Source organism: Aquarana catesbeiana, linkage group LG06 (genome assembly GCF_042186555.1).
Source record: "Aquarana catesbeiana isolate 2022-GZ linkage group LG06, ASM4218655v1, whole genome shotgun sequence".
In the NCBI taxonomy this organism is placed as follows: Eukaryota; Metazoa; Chordata; class Amphibia; order Anura; family Ranidae; genus Aquarana; species Aquarana catesbeiana.
Window position 1 is genome coordinate 8,674,845 of NC_133329.1, and position 22,805 is coordinate 8,697,649.

General features: G+C 41.8%; 1 protein-coding gene across 1 annotated transcript in view; it reads right to left on the reverse strand.

The window, feature by feature from the left end:
- Window positions 1-22,805, reverse strand: part of LOC141148149 (uncharacterized) — a 258,778-nt gene that overhangs the window by 213,297 nt on the left and 22,676 nt on the right. The window contains exon 2 of the mRNA XM_073635334.1: window positions 7,193-7,597. Within this exon, the coding sequence (XP_073491435.1) occupies window positions 7,193-7,469 (277 nt within the window). The 5' untranslated portion in view covers window positions 7,470-7,597. The remainder of the gene's footprint in view (window positions 1-7,192; window positions 7,598-22,805) is intronic.

Sequence of the window (22,805 nt, forward strand, 5' to 3'; positions counted from 1 at the left end):
ATGTTTCATTCTGTCCAGGGGGCTTAGTCAGGCTGAAATGAGCCAGTGAGCATGGCCTGGGAGGAGCCCAGGCTGAGGCCACTTTCTATCCTTATTAATTACATGGGCAGTATCTTCATCTCTAATCATATTATGATTATATATTTATTTATTTATAGAAAAGTGAAGCTTTCTATTCATTGTCATGTATTAATGCTCTGTGTCCCCACTAGAAAGATTTTTTCCACACTTTCTGCCCTGAAGACCTCCGGGGGTTTGATTGCTAGCTACGTACCCATCAGCTAAGTTTCCTGCTTTTCTCTCTTGAAGTGTTTTCTTCAAAGTCCACTAAGAGGTCAGAGAACATCCTATACCTGGTACCATAATGCTACAATAATACTTTTAAATGTTGTAGCTCTCTTATCTCTTCTTTTTACTCACCATCAGCTCTGTTCCGCAGTAAGCACTCATGGGCAGTGTGGTGACAGTAATGTACCTTTTATCGCTTATTTTAATGACCCCGGTACATTTACTGTCCGCCAGATGTAATGATGACGTATTGAATCCCAACAACTCAATGTAACATTTACTGTAGGAAACTGTAATTTGATTCATTCCACATTCGATATTGATACCTGGGGAAAATAAACATAAATTAGTGTATACATACAAAAAGGGGATAGAATATTTTTTCTTCAATTATCTGCCTTAATACCCTCTATGGTGACTTGATGAAGGTGACTGGGTTACCTGTCTATGAATACTGGGGTATGTTCCTGACACTGATTGGAACTGAAGAACCTGTTTGGCTCAGCAATATTATACCATGACCTGGATATACGTAAGAGAATCTTCAGAGAGAATGTTCAGGAGATTATCGTCACACCTTCCTATGTTATCTATCATTTGTTTTTTTACTTGACCCCCCCATCCATATACACTGTCCATTATTGCTTGTCACCTCACTCTGCACTTTTACAAGAACACACTCCAAGGAAAATCCATTTTGGCAATCGGTTCCTTCACATTAATCAGTCAGCTGAGTATACTTTTGGACAGATTTGTTGATGAATAAATAACTGCAAAATAACTGCATATTATATGTTACATAGTCAGAGGTTGATGAACAAGTGTAACATATATTTTGCAACCTTTATTCAACTTGTTCTATGTTGTGATGATTAGATGTTATTTTTAATGCTTACACTTCAATCAAAACATATATCTTTTAGATCACTGCCTCTTCCTAATTCTTCAGTCAGTACACGTGACTTGATAACTTCAGCCTTAAACAATCAAAGAAAATCATTTTCTAGGCCATCAGCAGCCAGCTGCCATTTTTTTCAGTCCAAGTGGTTATTGTGTTAATGGAAAGATTTGCTACATGTTTTCATTGGGTGGCCATACAGTCTTGCAAAATATTGACCTGTGGATTGGTAAGCTAAGTTTGCCAAAGGTTGACTGCTTGCTAGCTAGGTCTTCCAGCAGGGAAGGTAACTATATTTCCCTGTATAGTATTAAGAAGCTAAAGATCTGCTTGCGAATATGCCTGTAAAGGGTTTCATTTATCTAGGCAATGGTATTCACTATATTTGTGGAAACCTGACTGTCACACCTCTATGAGTTTGTTGGTCATCCCATTCCAAAATTAAAAATTAATATGGAATTGGTCCTCTTTTGTGGCTAAAACTTCCTAAATTATTCTGGGAAGGTTTTCCACAAAATTTTGGAGGTTGTCTGTGGGAATTTGTGGCCATTTGTAAGGTCAGGTACTGATGTTGGATGAAAAGACTTGGCTTGAAATCAGCATTCCAATTCATCTCAAAGGAATTCAGTCAAGGCTCTGTGCAGGATACTTGAGTTCCTCCACACCTAACTGGTCAAATCATGTCTTTACAAAACTGTTCCAAACTGGTTGACCCATGTCTTTATGGAACTGGTCCAAACTGGTCAGCCCATGTCTTTATAGAACTGGTTCAATGTCTTTACGGAACTGGTCCAAACTGGTCAAACCACATCTTTATGGAGCTGGCTTTGCACACAGTTATGCTAGAAGAGAAAAAGGGTCTTCACCAAACTGTTACCACACAGTTGGAAGATGTCTTTGTATGATGTAGTATTAACAATCCCCTTCACTGGGGAAACCAAAACTCCATCATTTGAAGGGGAATCCACAGACTTTGGCCATATAGTAATCGTTATGGTCAGGTATCCATAATCTTTTTCCCATTTAATGTAGCTAACAGTAGTAATTAGTCCCATTTCATTTATTCTGTAATAATGATGACATTTTGCAACTCATTCGAGTGGTTTTCTTGGCTAAAGGAGGCCACATGTATCAGTAGTGAAACCTCTTCAACATTATAAGCCCAGTTGAATCTTACCACTATTAGCTATTGAGCAGGTAAGTAGGAAATTCCATATCAATGATTTTAGGTCACAGCCAAGTTTAGCTCATGCTGGGTGAAACATTAGGGAGGGGTGGAACTAGGTGGGGGAACGGTGTGCTTTGGCATTCTTTAATAACATTGGCTGTAATATGACATCTTCAGTTGGCAACTTCCTGCTTTTCTGTTGAGTTCCTGGAGCATGGTTGAGTTCCCTTTGATAGGGGCCCTGAATTCTAGAGGAAATTGTTTTTCTTTCACAAAGATTGTATTAAGGTTTAACAGAAAAAATACTATAATGTTAGTAGACTGGAGCCATCCATAGAGAAACAATTACAAACATGTGGGGTTGAGGCAACAAAGCCTCTTGGTATAAAGGAGAGAAACTAAAGCTGAGCAGTCGGCTCAGGTTCTTAAATACAGTACATAACAGTAAACAATCGAATGTATGGCAGACAAGTTGAAAACTGTTAGGTCTCCATGCACACTTGCTTTAAAAAAAGGACAGTGCTGGTAGAAAAAAAAGGCTAATTTTGAGAGTTTTTTTTACTACCGTTTAGTGTTTTTTTTCTGCCAGAAAAACATTCTCAAAAATGCAAAACAGAAAGAGGTTTTCTGCCTCTAAATGCTAAGCATAAAAAAAATGCTAAATTACGTAATGTGCATGGACACATAGGATAACATTAGTTGCTTCTACAGGCAAAGGAAACCATAACATTACCAAGACCTCAAGAACCGGACTTCTGACGTTGTCTGAGGAATCAGTCAACACAAAAGATTCATAATGGTGAGTGCTCGGGATAGAAGCATCTAAAAAAGAAGTGGGAGGATGCTAGATTGAGGAAAGAAGAAAAGAGAAGAGAAGAAAAGAAAGGGGGTGTTGTTGGGGGGGAGGGAAGTTTGGGAAGGAGGATAGAAAGGCAAATGCAGGGGTTTGGGCTCTCCACCGTCCTTGGAGCTGAAATACGAAAGAATATTCTAGATAATAAGGGGGTTCATAATTAGGGAGAATCCTCCATCAAACAGGTATATTCCACAGATTCCTAAAAATTAATCCAGAAGATTTGTGTATATATTTCAGGGGTGTCACGGGCTATGCTGATGGGTTCTTCCATCTCTGCAACTTTTTGTTTGCATTGGAACCAGTCAGTAAGCTTTGGATCTCCATGCAGACTTGGATCAGTGACATGTTGACAATTAGCTATTGGTTTGTTAATTGCCACAAAGAAAATTTGGAATAATATGAAAGCACATCTACTAAGATTCCACTTTGTGAACCTATCACCTTACCTTTAGGCATGGCATCATCCATGGCAGTGGTGACATTTAATGATGAATTGCAATAACATCCTGATACTCCATTAACAATGCTGCTCTCTTCGTCAGGAAAGCATTGATTGGGATCTAGGTAAAAACAAAATTTCAAATTGCTAAATATTTTGTCTTTGTGAATCTAAAATATCAGTATTCTCACTTTATTAGTATTTATCTGCACAGTAGTCATTATGATTATCATACAACTCATTGCGTTTGTAGTAAAAAAAAAAAATCCTCTTCTGAACTTGTTTCAAATGACACATTGGAGGAAATTCACTAAAACTGGAGCCATATAGAAAGGGTATCCCCCAATATACACAAGGGGATTTTTAAGGCAACTAGTATACAAAATTTAATTAATACGTTTTATTTAAACAATGTTTAAAAATTGGTGCATACATCACCATGTACCAACATAATTAAATGATATGACAGAATTGAAAAGGATAGAAGTGGTCTCCTGGTGCTGTGACCGACGCGTTTCAGAACCTGTGAAGAGTCCTTTCTTCAGAAGAATACCAACTCGTTCCCAAATTCACTTCCTATGATGCTCCCATTTTTGTCTCTGGCCATTGATTCTTAATGTGTGTTGTGTTTTATTATAGAGTGTTGCAATTCGTTAATCTCCTTATGGAATTCCCCTGAAGAAAGAACTCTTCACAGGTCCTGAAACGCGTTGGACACAGCAAAGGAGAACACTTCTATCCTATTCAATTCTGTCATATCATTTTATTATGTTGGTACATGGTGATGTATGCACCAATTTTTAAACATTGTTTAAATAAAATGTATTAATTACATTTTGTATACTAGTTGCCTTAAAAGTCCCCTTGTGTATATTGGGGGTACTCTTTCTATATGGCTCCTAATAATTTGGGATGTTGGCAACAGTCTAGGCCTATTTGGGTGGGTTATTATTAATCCACTAAAACTGGAGAGTGCAAAATTGGGTGCAGCTGTGTATAGAAACCAATCAGCTTCCAGGTTTTATTGTCAAAGCTTAATTGAACAAGCTGAAGATAGATGCTGATTGGCTACCATGCACAGCTGCACCAGATTCAGAGCACTCCAGTTTTAGCACATCCCCCCTCTTATGCAGCTTGGCATAACCAAGTATCACAAGAGGTGCAACAGACTACTTAGTCCTCCAAGGCAGGCTGGGTATTGTATCGGGTACTACTCATACTTTATATTCTTATTTATTTTTATGTTGTACATATTAGGGTTAATATTTATGAGTCTATGGTTTTGAGATGACATGTTTTGATATTTTATTTGATTCAGATCTGTCTATTGGCTTATCTGTTTTTCTTTTTATTAATATTTTTTTTTTATTAATATACGTTACATGCACTTTTTACACATTGTTTGTGCCCACTTTACTCTTCTCTTTTTGCAGTCTCAGAAATAATTTTTTCTTATTTCTCCCAAGGTGCTAAAATCTGTGGAGAACCAGTGAGGGTTAGAGCTTTGGAGTGAGATCTCTATAACTTGAGATCATATATTTCTGGTTCTGATAAGAGATTATATGTGGGGATTGCACCTCTTTCAACCAGTGGCGGCCGGTGCTCAATATTTTTTTGGGGGGGCAAACAAACCTGCCCCCCTCACTAGCACTGCCGCCAACACCCCCCCTGCAGGAGATGGATGGGAAGCCAGGGGTTTAGAGGCCTTACCATGAGGAGGAGGATGACATGGATCCGGGGCTGCTGCTCCTCGCAGCCAAACAGGAAGTGGGTCCTGAGACCCGATTGGTCGGAAGTCCTAAGACTCCCTGGCCAATCAGGTCTCAGGGCCCACTTCCTGATTGGCCAGGAGGAGAATCAGGAAGACAATAGCGAATATTAATTCACTATTGTCACACAGCTGGGTGGGCTCAGGGCACAGTGCGTGAAGCTTACTCAAAAATAAAGGCCTCCAGCGACACGCTGCCACCATCTTCACCCGGCCTTCCTTCCGGGTTTGCAAACTCCGGCTGTGTGACTGGCGGGAGCAGCGTTGACGTCACTCCCACGCATGAGCACAGAAGCTACATTTTATGGCACAGGACTCTGAAAGAACAGCACAGGTGCAGTGCGTGAAGCTTACCCAAGAATGAAGCCCTCCAGTGACGCGCTGTTACCATTTTCACCCGGTTTTCCTTCTGGGTTCACGGACTCTGGCTGTGTGACTGGTGGGAGCAGCGTTGATGTCAATCCCACCCATGAGCACAGAAGCCACATTTTATGGCACAGGACTCAGGTATGCCGTTCCTTCAGAGTGCATGCACAGGTGATTTCACCAGCTGCATGTACATTAAATACCTCCTAATTGGTGCACAAACGTGATATTTATAGTTTACTCTCATTTTAACACTGGGTGTGTATGGAGGACACTTTTACTACTATGTTGGTACTTAGTTGTTTTGCATATAATTTCATATAAATCTTTGCATTTATAATTTTTTTTTATAATTTTGACTTGTTTTGCATGTTATTTTACATTTATAATTTTGAAATGGGTAGTGCAGCACACATTAACTGTATTTAATTTATGAATTGTGTGAACACAATATTGTATGTGCAGAAAGCCACAGATTATTATTTGGTTAACTAATTAGGTTTATTTTTAGAATTTGAGAATTAATAATTGGTAGCACAGGAGTTATTCACCAATACAAATGGAAAACACTGACCTGAAGTATAGTAGCAGAGAAGGACCTAAAAACCCTTCCAGCAGCCAGCTTTAGATGAAGACTAATTACTGTGATCTGCTGGCTGTTGTGAGGCACCTGCTGGTGGATAGCAGAACTACAACCTTCTGCTGAAGGAAGCACAGTGCCACCAGTAAGTAATCCAGGCCCTGACAATGGGTGTTATATATAAATCATCTTCCCAGGGTATCAAATACTCTAGGTACAGTATGCCACATTCACTTTTACTTTATGTAATACTTTTGATAACTTATTGGTTATGCTTATAAATCAAGAGTTGTAGGTTTATTAACTTTTAGCAGGGGTTTTCTATGGCTTAAAGTTAATTCAAGGGCTCCTGTGAGGTAAAAATGTTGAGAACGGTCACCCTAAACCATCCAGAAATAAATGTCCGAGAACACTCTTCCACAATATATCCACAATGGAGTAAAATGCAGTGGTTTACCTACATTTAGTTAGACCAGTGGTTCTCAACTCCTGTCCTCAGGGCCCACTAACAGGTCAGGTTTTATGCATTACCTTGGGGAGATGTAGACTAGAATACTGCAATCACTGAGCAGCAAATGATATCACCTGTGATGTATTCCAGTTATCCTGCAAACCTGGCCTGTTAGTGGGCCCTGAGGACAGGAGTTGAGAACCACTGAAGAATGAATGTTAGACTGAAGCCAACAAGGACACCAAAAATTCAAGAACATTCTACAAATCCAGTTAATTTTGATTTGCTACCACTAGATAATCTACAACCTTGAGGACTTAAAACCTTACTACGTGTAATAACACTTTTTAAACTAGGAAAAGGAAATCCATAACTTACCGGTACAATAGGACAATGAGCACATGGAACCTGGAGTTCCAATTAATTTGTACACATAGTATCCCAGGGGACAAGCCTTAACCTGGATAGTTGATGTCCATTGGCAGCAGTTTCCATTCCAATCTCCACAAGCAGTGCGATTCACAATGCCATCTGTAATGACCGGATGTGTTCCATTCATCCATACTGGAATGTTTGTATTACATCTACGTTCGGGTACACAGTATTCTGGTATATGAACACCTCCACTACCAATAAACTGATACCATCCATTCATGGAATAATCACAGTTCGGGGTGGAGGATAGTGTGTTGTTTGCACTTCTCCAGGGCTCATTGAGCACAGTGCGGTTTACACAAGGATCAGAGCAGGAAGAGGAGCCAAGAGAATCGGTACAGTCAGATCCTAAGTCACAAAAAACAAATAAAAATCAATAAACAGGCTGGAACCAATACCATCCATCCTAATACCTGCTCCTGTCTCTGACTTCACAAATCCTTCTTTCCTGTCTATCTTTTTACTAGCTGACAATACTCAAAATTCAAATTTCTAACTACAGCCTGCAATGTTTGCTCTAATCTGACTCCTCAATACTTTTTCTTGCTAATTTCCACATAGCAGTGCATAGTGTGGTCCAACACATCTGCATTCTATAGTCTTCTCTTTATGAAGCCTGAAGCGCTCAGCTCTGAGAGTTTCCAGTTGAGGAGTTGTCCTTCCTCGGATGCTGTGACCAGGGAAACAGCTAATCAAGAATGATGTGTGCTTGATTAGCTACAGTGGAGGGCAAGGGAGAAATCTGGAGAACACCTGTCACCTGTCTAATGCTATCACATTGGAGGTTTGTTAACCCTTTCACTTCCAGGTCCAAACAGTGTATGATGTTACAGCATTGCTTCCAGATAGCCAGTTCCATACGCCGTATGGACTTAAATTCTCCTTCTGCTATAAGCTCGTGGTCACTTGAGTGACCATAAACAAACCCGATTTCCTGCAGCTACCCTCGAGCCACCGGCTTCTCTCCTCTGCTGGCTTCAGGTGCTGCAGGGACTTAGAGGGGATCAAAATATGTCCCCCCACCACTCTGATCACCACCCAAAATGGCCCCCACTTCACCAATCATCCACTGATGGGCGGCATTACCTCCTTCCCCTCCTGCCTCCTGCAGCTGCTGCACTCAGCTCTGGCAAGCTGACAGGATGGAGAGTGGGTGGGGCGGATTGAGGTTGGAGTTGGGGCTGGGGGGGGGTATATCACTAAATTTTGTTTGGGTACAATGTTGTATGACCGTGCATTTACCAGTTAAAGTAGCACAGGTCTAAATATCAAAAAATGGCCTGGTCATGAAGACATTGAAAACTTCTGGAGCTGAAGTGGTTAATAAAAAAATGGATGCTATTTCCAAACATCAGTTTAATCTTCTAACATTTTTCTTAACTGCAACTAAACAAGTCCTTGACAAATTTTAGAAGTATCCAACCCAAAACTTGTTCTATGATGAGATGAATTCAAAACTTTTGAACAGAATAACTTTGACAAAATCTGGACTTCAAGGGTCTAAGATCTCCATCTGGACTTCCTCGGTTAAGGAACACATGTTGGTAGGTTAATTAGATCCTGTCTGAATTGGCCCTAGTATGAATGTGAGTTAGGGACCTTAGATTGTAAGCTCCTTGAGGGTAGGGACTGATGTACAATGTATATGTAAAGCGCTGCAAAAATTGACAGCGTTATATAAGTACCTGAAATAAATACAATAAGGATCTCCATCTGGACTTCCAGGGTAAAAAATCTCCATTTGGACTTCCAGGGTCAAGGATCTCCATCTGGACTTCCTGAGTCAAACATTTCCACCAATCTAATTTTCACAAATGTCTACTGCAATTGTATTTTGTCAGATGCTGTGTGGGGAATGTCTCCAGTACGTTACAGGTACCCCCAAAAAAAATCGTACTTACCTCCCTCCCCTTTCTATGTGTTCTTTCATCTCTCTCTGTCTTTTCATAAGAACGGGTCATTGAGCTCTATATCTCACCATACTATCCTTATACTAATAACCTCAAGGACTTACCCATTACTGTGTTTATATGAGGGAGAATTCCTGACTTGTTCTCTGCTTAGTCTATTCATTCCTCTATATCTCTGTGTACAAAGACATGCATGAACCTTTCTTTCTTCAGTAATGCAATGGCTATAAAAATGATGTCCAAGGCAATAAATCTAAACATTAGCTGTGGCACGGGACAAAGGGCATGTTATGCTTTTTAAAGTGAAATCATTCACACTTATGCATAGCTCCCAACTGTCCCTGATTTGGAGGGACTGTTCCTGATTTAGAACAAACTCCCTCTGTCCCTCTTTCATTCTCATTTGCCCATCATTTTGGTCTGATTTATATAGTTGTATATAAAATGCACTTTTTATCTCTTAAAAGGTGTTTCCCGGTGCTAAACCTTTCATCCAATTTCTAAATTGCTGTATCTGTAAGTTTCAAGAGCCCGTATAAAGAAGAAGTAGTTGTAAAAAAAAGCACTTGTGAATTAAACTAATATTGTTTTGTATAATGCCTTTAAAGAGGTGTGGCAGGGGGTGTGTCCTATGCCTACATACTTTTGCTAATAGGTGTCTCTTGTTTTTCATCTCCCATCTCAAAAAGTTGGGAGGTATGTTTATGGATTGCAGTAACATATGGTAAAACCACAACACGCGGTAACCCATGAACAGCAGTGAATTGGGTTGTAATGCCTTTTATTCTGAATGCACAAGGCACTATTCCAACGGTTGGAACAACCCTGCAATGTGGACCTCCACAGCGCATATTCCTCTCTGTGTTCATATTCCCCTATGGGTGTTATCACCACATTTGGCTCTTAAAAACTGACATCACACCGCATTAAAAAATTAGATGGTAAAGTCACTTATCTGATGCATTCCTTAGTTTTCTATAATACAAGATAGTAATATTTAAACACTTACCGATGGTTGTAGAGCTGTTGCTGGTCTCTGGGAAAGGAAAGAAGGGATCAGTCATATAAAAGTGGAAAACATTTCATTATATTGTATTATATTTATTTATATTATGTTGAAATTTATATTCCCCAGTAGTGTTGGCGAAACGGTTCGAGCCAAGCAAAAGTTTGGCCCAAACATCACCTGTTTGAACACCCAAATTTGTGAGGTGCTTGGCAAGATGTTCACCTGCTAAACACCCACAATGAACTGCACACTTCACAGTGCATTCTAGGGCCATAATTGGATGAAGCCTTGCACCTGACCAGTGGTCAGGTGCAAGGCTTTGTCAATTAAGGCATAGAGCACTGTCAGAGCCCTAATTGGATAAATTGATGATTACTTTGTCCAATCACAGCTCAGTGCTCCAATCACCCTACACTATAAAAGGCTCCTTCCCATAGGAAGCTTTTGCAGTGTGTTGATGATAAAGCAGGGCTCAGTTTGCTACTAGCGAGTTAGTGTGTTCACTTATTGTGAGTGTAGAGTGTTAGTGTAGTGTGTGGGTATGGTGTAGGGTCAGTGTAGTGTGTTAGTGTAATGCAGTGTTTAACACGGCATTACATAACATTTAGTACTGTATACTGTGCTGTATATGCTTACTTATTATTTTAGTTGCTGCGTTTCCAGCTTGTCCATATTTCTGGCTTTATAACTCCTGCCTTTCCATCTGGTGAATTCTGACCCCTTGCATAAATTTGCAGAATATGCTGTACCACAATGGCAGGTTCTCAGTTGCTATCTATTTGCATGTAAGGTCATTCCAGCTCCAGGCAATGTTTTGGCATTGTTGGACAAGGCAGTCAGCAGTAAGGTCCACATTACTGCTGACACTTGATCCAGCAAACATGGTCAGGGACGATATATTTCATTAACAGCACACTGGGAAACTCTGCTTGCAACTAGGAAGGATGCAGGACAGGGCTCAGTGCTGCAGATCGTTGTGCCCCCACTTCTCCACACAGCTGATGGATGATGCAAGGTTTGTCAGCTCTACCCCATCCTCCTCCTTGCTTGTTTCAGTTCTGCAGGGGCAGGCCCAAAGATGGTTCACATCACAGAAGCTTGAGCCAAGAATGGTGTTGTTCGATAATGCCACTAACCTTCTATCCATCCTTCGACAGGGAAAGTTAACACATGTGCCATGCTTGGCACATGTCCTCATATTGGTGGTGCAGCATTTCTTTAAACAGGTACCTAGGTTTGCAAGATCTTCTAAGTAAGGCCAGAAGAGTCTGTAACCATTTCAGGTGGTCATACACAGCAAGTGTTCGGTTGGTTGAAATTCAGCAAGAACTCCACCTGCCCATAAACTGATTGATTTGTCACATGCCCACCAGGTGGAACTCAACTTTGGCAATGCTGTAGCGGCTGCAAATGCAGCAGAGGACCGTCAACCGAGCCTGTGTGAGTATTGCACATAGACAGGCTCAGGGCAGCTCAGCTTTTTTTTCCCACGCCAATGGCTGCTGATAAAGGACACATGCACTTTACTGTCACCATTTGCGGAGGCCACAAGGATGGTGAGCCATGAAAAAAACATGCATCAGTGACACAATACCTGTTGTGTTCCTGTTGGAGCAGACTCTGTATGGCATTATGGATAGGGCACTTGAAGAAGAGTAGGAGGACTTCCTTTCCTCTCAAGGTCCACTTTATGCAGACATCATTCTTGCAATGTCACAGAACACACAAGAGGAGTGGGAGAAGGAGGAGGATTCTGGTGGTTTTGAAGGCATAGAAGCAGATAAAGATATATGTCAAACCTTAAGAGATGGTTTTCAGGCCCTAGAAACCTTGAGAGTAGTACGTGGCTGGGAGAGGCAGTTCCAGATACTGTAATCCTCAGTGACCCAGAGGAATCTGCTTCTCATGCCTCCGCACACTTGGGTTCAAAGCCTGCAAAAGGACGCGAGAATTTGTGGCATCAAGGAGAATTATAATTATTGGTTGGCAACCCTCCTTGACTACTGTTACAAGGGGAACGTTTCAGAACTCATCCTGCACTCGCAGAGGGAGCACAGGATGAAATATCTTGAGAAAACCTTAAAGAGGAGTTTATGTAACACCTTTCCAGACTCTGGTAGGTTACAGTCACATGGAAGAGGGCCGCCTCAGTGATGCATTTCAAAATTTTCTTAGTCCTCGGCGCCTAGGGCTGTTAGCTTCCACATCCCATCGGCAGTGTGTTCATCATATGGTGGAAGATTATCTAGGGGTGAAAACAGACATGGAGAGTGTTCCAGTAGACAATCCACTGGGTTTCTGGGGGATGAAAATAGACCACTGGCCAGAACTTGTCCAGTATGCAATTGGGCTGGGCTGCCTTGCATCCATTATGCTTTCTGAATGGGCATTCAGTGCTGCCGGAGGTTTTGTGACAGAAAAAAAGAGAGCCTCTGTCCACAGACTCCTTTGACTGACTGTCATTTATCAAAATGAATCAGTCCTGGATTAGCAGCAGCTATCAAACCCTTGATGCCAATGTCGCTGATTAAGTGTTATTGGGATCTCGAATGTCTGCAAGACTGTCTAGGCTGCCTAGCTTTCTGGGTGGTAAATTTTATCTTGAAGTCATTTTGTGGTATAGGTTTTATGGGCACAATTAACAGCCAAGGACCAATTTTTCCGCACCTGTTTGACAGGTGCATATCATTTAAATTTTTCCAGCAAGGCCAATTCTTGTTTTCATCAAGAGTACCTCTAGAAGGTTACAGGGTGAAGGACACTCAAGGACCAATTTTTCCACAACTGTGTGACAGGGGCGTCAAATTATTTTTTTTTAAAGCAAGGTCGATTCTTGCTTTCATCAAAAGTACCTCTAGAACATTAGGAGGTGAAGGCACCACCAACATCCAAAGACCAATTTTTCTGCAACTATTTGACAGGGGCATATAAATAATTTTTTTTACAGCAAGGCCAATTCTTGCTTTCATGAAGAGTACCTCTATAGCAGGGGGGTTACAAACTTTCTAAACGGAGGGCCAGTTTACTGTTCTTCAGACTTTACGGGGACCACACAGCGGCAAGCAGGTGAAAAAATTGTCCCGGTATCAGTGGGCATGCCCCATCTTTGGTATTAGGGGGAGAAATAGTGTCCAATTAATTGGTGTCAGTGGGAGGAATAGCGCCCCATCATTGGTGTCAGTGGGAGCAATAGTGCCCAATCTTTGGTATTAGAGGGAGGAATAGTGCCCCATTGTTGGTGTAAGTGGCAGAGAGTATGAGAAATAATGCCCAAAGGGCCGGATAAAGGCAAGTAAAGGGCAGCATCAAGGGCAGCATCTGGCCCCAGGGCCACAGTTTGGAGACCACTGCTCTATAGGATTATGGTGTGAAGGCACCACCAACACCCAAAGTTAAATTTTTCTGCACCTGTTACTTCGATCCAAAGTCTGCGAAAGAGACAGCAGACTTTATCTAAGAAAATTGTAAATTTTGGCCTGAGTGTACTATAATTTGGCTTCTTCACGTAAGGCTTACTCACTGTGGTTCAAACACCAAAATTTATCAAAAAGATCTCTAATCTTGTTTAGAGTGCACTAAATTGTGGCCTCATCATACAAACTGGCTCCCAAAGCCATTGTTTACAAACTAAAGAAAGCTTGCAGGAAAAATCTGTTTAAATGTCATTTGTTTTTTTTTATAAATGTCAGTTTTGCTGCAGCAGGTTCTATATACGGTACAGATGCACCACTTTACAGGCAGACTATATATAGAAAATAGAGAGCCTGTTGCTAGGTGATCGGCTCAGCTCTCCTTACACAAAAGTTGTCAGTGAGGAAAGGAGAGCGGATCGCTGAAGCCAGCCAGTGATCAGTGAGTATGAGCTGTTTTTTACAGCTTTTTACACACTGATCACTGGCCCAGAGTCCCCACACAATGTAAAATCACAATGTCCCCAAAATAGTGTACCCAAAACACTGTCCCCACACACATGTCCCCACGCAGTAAAAACACCTGTCCTCCACATATGTAACAGTAAAATCATATGTCCCAATGATCATCTGCACACATCTGTACATGATCTGCGTGCATATGTCCGTGATCACACAAACCAATTTTTATACACTTAACAGGATTTTTTTTTTACCAAAGACATGTAGCAAAATACATTTTGGCTTAAATTTATGACAAAATTTGATTTTATTGGATTTCTTTTAAAACAGAAAGTAGAAAATAATGTTTTTTTTTTTAATTTCCTCTCTTTTTTTTCACTTATATCGCAAAAAAATAAAAACTGATTTGTGAATAAATGCCACCAAAAGAAAGCTCTATTTGTGTAAACAAAATTATAAAAATTTAATTTGGGTACAGTGTTGCATGACCGCGCAATTCTTATTGAAATTGTAAGAGTGCTGAAAGCTGAAAATTGGCCTGGGAAGGAAAGGGGCGAAAGTGCCCGGTATTGAAATGGTTAAAGGGGTGTGACAGAAAGTGTATGTCCTATACCTACATTCTTTTGCTAATAGGTGTCCCTCATTCCCATCTCAAAAAGTTTGAATGTATGCTTATGGATTTCGGTAACATGCGGTAAAACCACAACATGTGGTATCGCATGAACAGCAGTGAATTGTGTTGTAATGCCTTTTATTCTGAATGCACAAGGCACTATTCCAACAGTTGGAAGACATCTGCGATGTGGACCCCCACAAAGCATATTCCTCCCTGTGCTCATGTTCACCTATGTGTGTTATCACTACATTTGGCTCCTAATAAATGACATTACACCCCATTAAAAAAAAAATAGATAGTAAAGTCACCTATCTGACATATTCCTTAGTTTTTCTAAAAGATAGCAATATTAAACACTTACCAGTGGTTGTAGAGCTGCTGTTGGTCTCTGGGAAAGGAAAGAAGGGATCAGTCATATACATTTGGAAAACATTTAATTATATTGTATTATATTTCTTTATATTATATTGTATTTTATTTTCAATATTTTAATTCAGTTCTAGGAATAACAAAGGGTATACAATGAGGCTTATAAAGGAAGTTGACATTGACAATAACTGGATACAAGAAGTGCATGTTCAAGAGAAAGATACCAGGATACAGGAGGATTGCAAGAGAAACCAGGTGGGGAAATGTATCAGACTGGGGTCAATGTTATGAACTACATTTATAGTAACAAAATACTGCCTTGCGGCATGATTCATATAATATGTTCTATAAAAAGGAGTTTCAATTAAAAACAATAAAGAACATGACAAAAATGGAAGGGGAAGGGTGGTTACATTAGGGTGGTCCTCCCTCTAGATGCAAACCATAAACAGTCATGCTCATGGTGTGAGAGCCCATAATAGAAACACATAGACATCAAACATAACCTGCTAAAATCCCCAAAGAGGGCCATGATACTACAATTAGCTTGGACCTCCAAGTGAAACACAGGAAGAGATAACATTGTCATGGTAGGTCTGAAAAATCTAGTAGCATTTCATACCTCATGTGCAACTTTGAGAGATTAATGGCATAACGATCTCCCATGAATCTCCAACCTCCATCAACATAAACAATAAAGGAGTAAAACCCAGTTGTCGACTGCATGGTGGAACAATCCAGATATAAAAATCAGGTAGTAACACATTGTAGGGAAGCATAGAAGGAAAAAAGAGAAAGAAAAGTCGAGAAAAGAAGAGGGAGGGATGTATATGTTGGGTGAACAGTTTGAGCCGAGCACAAATTCAGCCCAAACAAAAGTTTGTCCCGAACATTGCCTGTTCGCCCATTTGGCAAACATCTGGATTTGCAGGGCACTCAGTAGGATGTTCGCCTGCTGAGCACCCACAGTGTACTGTGAGCTTCATAGTGCATTCTAGGGCCCTAATTGGTCAGGTGCAAGGCTTTTCCAATTTGGGCATAGAGCACTGTCAAGAGCCCTGATAAAACAAAGTGATGGCCATAGGTGTGCGCAGCCTATTGCATTAGGGTGTGCACCCCAAAGCTCAAACATACACTACTCACTACTACTCACATCACTCACCATGTTCATTCAGAAAGGGAAGGGGCTGATAAATACATATTTACCGGCCCCTTCCCTCACTCATCCTAATACATCTCCGCAGCAACAGCCGGCAGGAGAGGAGGAAATCCAGAAGTGCTGCAGAGGGAAGGAGTGGGGAGCCAGGGCAGTAGGGGGAATGTGTTCTGCACAGGGTGATTAGAGTGTGCCTGGGCACACCCGGCACACCCTATGGTGATGGTTCATTTGTCCAATCACAGCTCAGTGCTCACAGTCCCACGGTTCCTTCCCATAGGAAGATTTTGCAGTGTGTTGTTGGAGTGGAGATAGATAGAGCAGGGCTCAGTTTGCTACTAGCGAGTTAGTGTGTTCACATATTGTGTGAATATAAAGTGTGAATATAGTATAGTGTAGTGTCAGTATAGTGTGTAGCGCAGTGTTTAACAGAGCATTACATAACATTTTGCTCTATACAGTGCTGCTGTATACCCCCTTTTTTTTGGTTGCTGCATGTTTGTTTTTTGTTTTTTTGTCCCTTACCTGCTCTCTTTTTTTAAATTGTCAGCTGCAGTTTTTTTTTACTGCGATGCTGGTGTTCCCCCTTTTTATTTTTATTTTTTATAGCTTTTCCCATTTCTGTTAGCGCCAGTCCTTAATTAAATTGCACCAAATACCACTTTTCATTCAATAAAGTGCATCCAATCACACATTTCCCAGTTTCTATTAAATCTTGGTAATAAGCCCCCCCATTATGTCTAGGAGGCCACCAAAGAGGGGCAGACTTTCGCATGCCATTATGAGGGGGCCAACAGCATCTGTGTCCACAGGAAAAGGACCTATTTATCTCTGTTCAGTGATGTTGCCCGTGCTATCTAGCCACAGCATGCAGAGGAGATGGTGGACTGGCTTCCTTAATCATTCTCATCCTCCTCATCCTCCATCACCCAAGCAGAGAATAGTGTGCAGTCCACTGCAGCTGCCAGAGCAGCTAATTCTGCCTCCTTGTCCACAGCTACTCCTGCCATAGCTCCAGCATCATGCATGGAGGAGTCAGCTGAATTATTTGAGCACAGCATCAGCCACTTGCTTCTTTAAGGATACACAGACATTACATGATACTGATGTTGAATCCGAGGGTTGAGGAAGGGAGAAACATGGGCCTACTGAGAGGGGAGAACACTGAAAACAACAAATTGGCAGTCATATACCTCAAGACGCAGCGTATTGCCAAGTTGGCTCTAGCGATGATGAGGATTGAGGGGGTGATGATGATATCACTGACGTGACTTTGGTGCCGGATAGAGCAGAGGAGGACTAGTGAAGGGGGAAAGACAACCCCAATGAGGAAAGATATCCGCATGAAACAGCCATCATAGAAGAGTAGAGAGCAGCCACCCTATTCCATCCCATTGTGGAGCTGTTATCTCTTGACCGACGTCCCACAGCTCAGCTGTCTGGACCTTTTTAGCATATGTGCAGCCAATCGCACGGTTGCAATTTGCAATCTCTGCCGCAAGCAGATCAAGCGTGGCAAAAACACCAGCTGTTTGGGTATTACATGCTTGACAAGTCATTTAACGTCCCACCACTCAGCCCATTGGCAAGAACACCTGAAAGCCCCACACAAGGGACACAATTCTTATCCTCCTCACTCATCACCTTCATGTTCACACCTGCTATATCTCATGACTTCTCAGCAGCCTCTGCTGACAGGGAGGATGGTATAGCAAATGATGTCACAGGTCCTTGCAACACATCTGCCAGTAGCACACCACCAGCTGTAGAGTACAGCAAAAAAAAATTCTCTGCCCCAGCTGCTACCTGTCACCCACATGCTCAGCATCTAAATTCTAACTTGTCCAAATTGCTGGCTTTACAACTGCTGCCTTTCCATCTGATGGATTCTGCCCCCCTTCTGTGAATTTGCAGAATGTGCTGTACCGCAATGGCAGGTTCCCAGTTGCCATTTGCATGTAAGGCCATTCCAGCTCTGTACAATCACGTGGAAGCCAATGTTTTGGCATAATTGAGCAAGGCAGTCATCTGCAAGATCCACATTACTGCTAACATGTGGTCCAGCAAGCATGGTAAGGGATGATTTATTTTGTTTGCATCACACGGGATAACTGTCTAGGGGACAGAAACCACACCAGAGCAGAGATTCCTTCAGATCTGCAGGGGCAGGTCCAGAGGTGGTTAAAGCCATGGAAGCTTGAGCCAGGAATGGTGGTGTGTGATAATGGCACTAACCTTCTGTCTACCCTTCAACAGGCAAAGCTGGCACACGTCCACAATTTGGTGGTGCAGCATTTCCCAAGCAGGTACCCAGGTTTGCAAGACCTTCTAAGGCAGGCCAGAAGAGTCTGTAGCCATTTAAGGAGGTCATACACAGCCAGTGTTCGGTTGGAAGAAATTCAGCAGGAATTTCACCTGCCTGTAAACTGGCTGTTTTGTGACATGCCCACCAGGAGGAACTCAACTTTTGCAATGCTACAGTGGCTGAACATGTAGCAGAGGGCCGTCAATGAGTACCTATGTGAGTTTTGCTCAAGGACATTCTCAGGGCAGCTCAGCTTTTTTTCCCCACACCAATGGCTGCTGATAAAGGATGCATGCACTGCACTGACATCATTTGAAGTGGCCACAAGGATGGTGAGCCGTGACAACGCATGCATCAGTGACACAATCCCTCTTATGTTCTTGCTGGAGCATAATCTGCATGGCAGTATGGACAGGGAACTCGAGGCAGAGCAGCGAGAGGAAGAGGAGGACTTCCTTTCCTCTCAAGGCCTGCTTCATGCAGACACCAGTCTTGCAACAACACAGAACACATAGGAGAGGAAGGAGGATTCTGGCAGTTCTGGAGGCATTGAAGCAGAGGGTGACATATAGACACAAATAGAAGGAAACAAACCCTTATAAACCAAATGCACTCCTCCAATCTCAGCGCTATGTGAAAACAGGTCTTAAAACACTCAAGACAGAAATGCTAGTTGATATACACTAGAATGCAAATTAATATATGGAATAATCACTATTGCATATATGTATACATTTAAGAAGCGGTTTCCCTCAGCAGCCACTAAAATCAATTAAAATAGTAGAAAAGATGTCAAAATTAAAACCTCAAGAGAGATACAATTAAAACATCAAAGTGGCACTTCTATCAGGCAGCAATTATAAACCTGATAGATTAGTTTGCAATAACTCAAAATTACAAAACTGAAATGAATAGAGTCTCTAATGGATATGGAGGGTGTAACTGGTAGTATATTGATGAGTGCACAGTTCACCAAACACTTCACCACCGCGTGTTCCACACACTCGCAAGGGGTTCACACTCACCAGAACCCAGAGGTTAACAGGCCCAAACCAGCATCCTATGGACTGTAGATCTGGATGTCCTAATGGGGTAGCTCAGCCTCTCACTGCTTGTTCGATCCTCATCTCCCACTTAAGGAATGGCTTGCCACGGATGCAGATCAGTTGGTCTTTGACCATTTTCTTCTTTACATATAGTGCCTCCTGGAGTAAAGTTTGACTAGTCCGGGGCCCTTCTTTTGTTCCCTGTTTGGTCTCTACGGCAAAGTCGATCTTATGCTTAAAAGTCCTCCGAGCGGCTTTTTGGGTTGGTTTGGCCGGTGGATTTTCTTTGTTTTTTGCTGTAATTTCAGGGAACTTCCAAAGGTTTTCTCTATGAATTCACATCACGTAGTCCTTCCGGCTGCAGACTCCTCCTCTCCTTGTCTGCAGCTGGAAGGACAATGTGATGTGAATTCATAGAGAAAACCTTTGGAAGTTCCCTGAAATTACAGCAAAAAACAAAGAAAATCCACCGGCCAAACCAACCCAAAAAGCCGCTCGGAGGACTTTCAAGAATAAGATCGACTTTGCCGTAGAGACCAAACAGGGAACAAAAGAAGGGCCCCGGACTAGTCAAACTTTACTCCAGTAGGCACTATATGTAAAGATATACACGTAAACTATACGTAACCTCTGGGTTCTGGTGAGTGTGAACCCCTTGCGGGTGTGTGGAACACACGGTGGTGAAGTGTTTGGTGAACGGTGCACTCATCAATATACTACCAGTTACACCCTCCATATCCATTAGAGACTCTCTATTCATTTCAGTTTTGTAATTTTGAGTTATTGCAAACTAATCTATCAGGTTTATAATTGCTGCCTGATAGAAGCGCCGCTTTGATGTTTTAATTGTATCTCTCTAGAGGGTGACATATGTCAAACCTTAAGAGATGGTTTTTAGTCCCCAGAAACCTTGAGAGTAGTATGAGGCTGAGAGGAGGCAGCTCCAGATACTGTAAACCTCAGTGACCCGAGGACTCTGCTTTTCATGCCTTCACAAACTTGCAGTGCATGGGCTCCCTTATTCTTCAAAGCCTGCAAAAGGACGCAAGAATGTATGGCATCAAGAAGAAGGATCATATTGGTTGGCAACCCTCTTTGACCATCGTTACAAGGGGACAGTCTCGCAACTCATTCTGCCCTCACAGAGGGAATAGAGGATGAAATATCTTAAGGACACCCTAAAGAGGAGTTTATGTAACGCCTTTCCAGACTCTGGTAGGTTACAGTCTCATGGAAGCTAGTTAGTTTTGCTAGTTTTTAGGCTTCTGTTGGTCGAAGGAAGAGTGGTGGAGAAGGGGGCTGCCTCAGTGATGCATTTCAAAATTTTTTTAGTCCTTGGTGCCCAAAGCTGTCGGCTTCAAGATCCCATTGGCAGCATCTCCTATTGGTGGAAGATTGTCTAGGAGTGAAAACAGACATAAAGAGCTTTCCAGTAGATGATCCACTGGGTTTTTGGGTCATGAGAATAGACCACTGGCCAAAACTTGCCCAGTATGCAATTGAGCTGCTGGGCTGCCCCGCATCAAGCGTGCTTCCCAAACAGGCATTCAGCGCTGCCGGAGGCTTTGTGACAGGTAAAAAAGTGCATCTGTCCACAAACTCCATTGACTGGCTGACATTTGTCAAAATGAATCATGAACCTGATGCCGATGTCACTGAATAAGTGTTATTGTGATCTCAAATCTCTGCAAGACTGTCTAGAAGAGATGGGCCGTATGACCCCCGGTTTGGTTTGGGGCAGAACATTTGAATACCGCAAACGTTTTGATTCGAATAACGAACCCCATTGAAGTCCATGGGACCCGAACTAGAAAAATCGAAAGTGCCCATTTTGAAGGCTTATATGCAAATAATTGGGCATACAATGGTTATTGGGGTCCGGGTACTGCCATAGGAGACATGTATCAATGAAAAAAAGTTTGTAACAAACATTTTTAAAGGAGCAAGGATTTACTGATGCTTAAAGTAAAACCATAAGTGCCTGAGTGGTCCCCTTAGTATGCTTGTAATGTGGTTCATCTGTACCACGTATAGAGCCTACGGCAGCGATAATGACATTTATAAAGCCAAAAAATGACATTTTCCATTCAAGCTTTCTTTATTTTATAAACAACGGCTTGAGGAGCCAGTCTGTACGATGAGGCCACAATTTTGTCGGAACAAGATTAGAGATTTTTTGGAATCAATTATGATGTTTCTATCGCAGACTTTGCATAGAAGTAACAGGTGTGGAAAAATTGGGCTTTGGGTGTTGCTGGTGCCTTCACACTGTATCCCTAAGAGGTACTCTTGTTGAAAGCAAGAATTGCCCTTGCTGTAAAAAATGTAAATGATATGCACCTGTCAAACACCTGTGGAAAAATTGGTCTTTGGATGTCGGTGATGCGTTCACACTGTAAGCCTATAGAGGTAATCTTGATGAAAGCAAGAATTGGCCTTGCTATCAAAAATTGCAATGATATGCACCTGGCAAACAGGTGCGGAAAAATTAGTGTTAATTGTGCCCATGAAACCTACACCAAAAGATTTGATCCAGATAAAATCAACACCCACAAAGGGTGCCTTGCTAGGCAGCCTAGACAATTTTTCAGAGATTCCAGATCCAGAAAACACTTAATTGGTGACATCAGCATCAGGGGCTTAATGGCTGCTGCTAACCCAGGACTGATTCATTTTGATAAATGACAGCCGGTCCACAGAGTCTGTGGACAGACACGCCCTCTTATCTGTCACAAAACCTCCGGCAGCACTGAATGCTCTTTCGGAAAGTACTTCTGGATACTCTCTGCAGCATATGCTATTATACCCGGCCTGTAACTCATTTTTCTTATTTCTTTTTGTTTTAACAGTCTGTTCTATATATCTGGTTTCTAATTTAACTGCTTCCACTTCTCAGGTTTCATTGATGTCAAAGGAGTCTTGTCCTTTGTATTTATCAAAGGCTTATGACGTTTACCTTATATATCCTATCAGTATGTAATGTGTATACACTAGGGATGAGCCGAACACCCCCCGGTTCAGTTCGCACCAGAACCTGCGAACGGACCGAAAGTTCGCACGAACGTTAGAACCCCATTGACGTCTATGGGACTCAAACATTCGAAATCAAAAGTGCTCATTTTAAAAACTAATTTGCATGGTATTGTCCTAAAAAGGGTTTGGGGACCCGGGTCCTACCCCAGGGGACATGTATCAATGCAAAAAAAACTTTTAAAAACGGACGTTTTTTCGGGAGCAGTGATTTTAATGATGCTTAAAGTAAAAAAAAAAAAG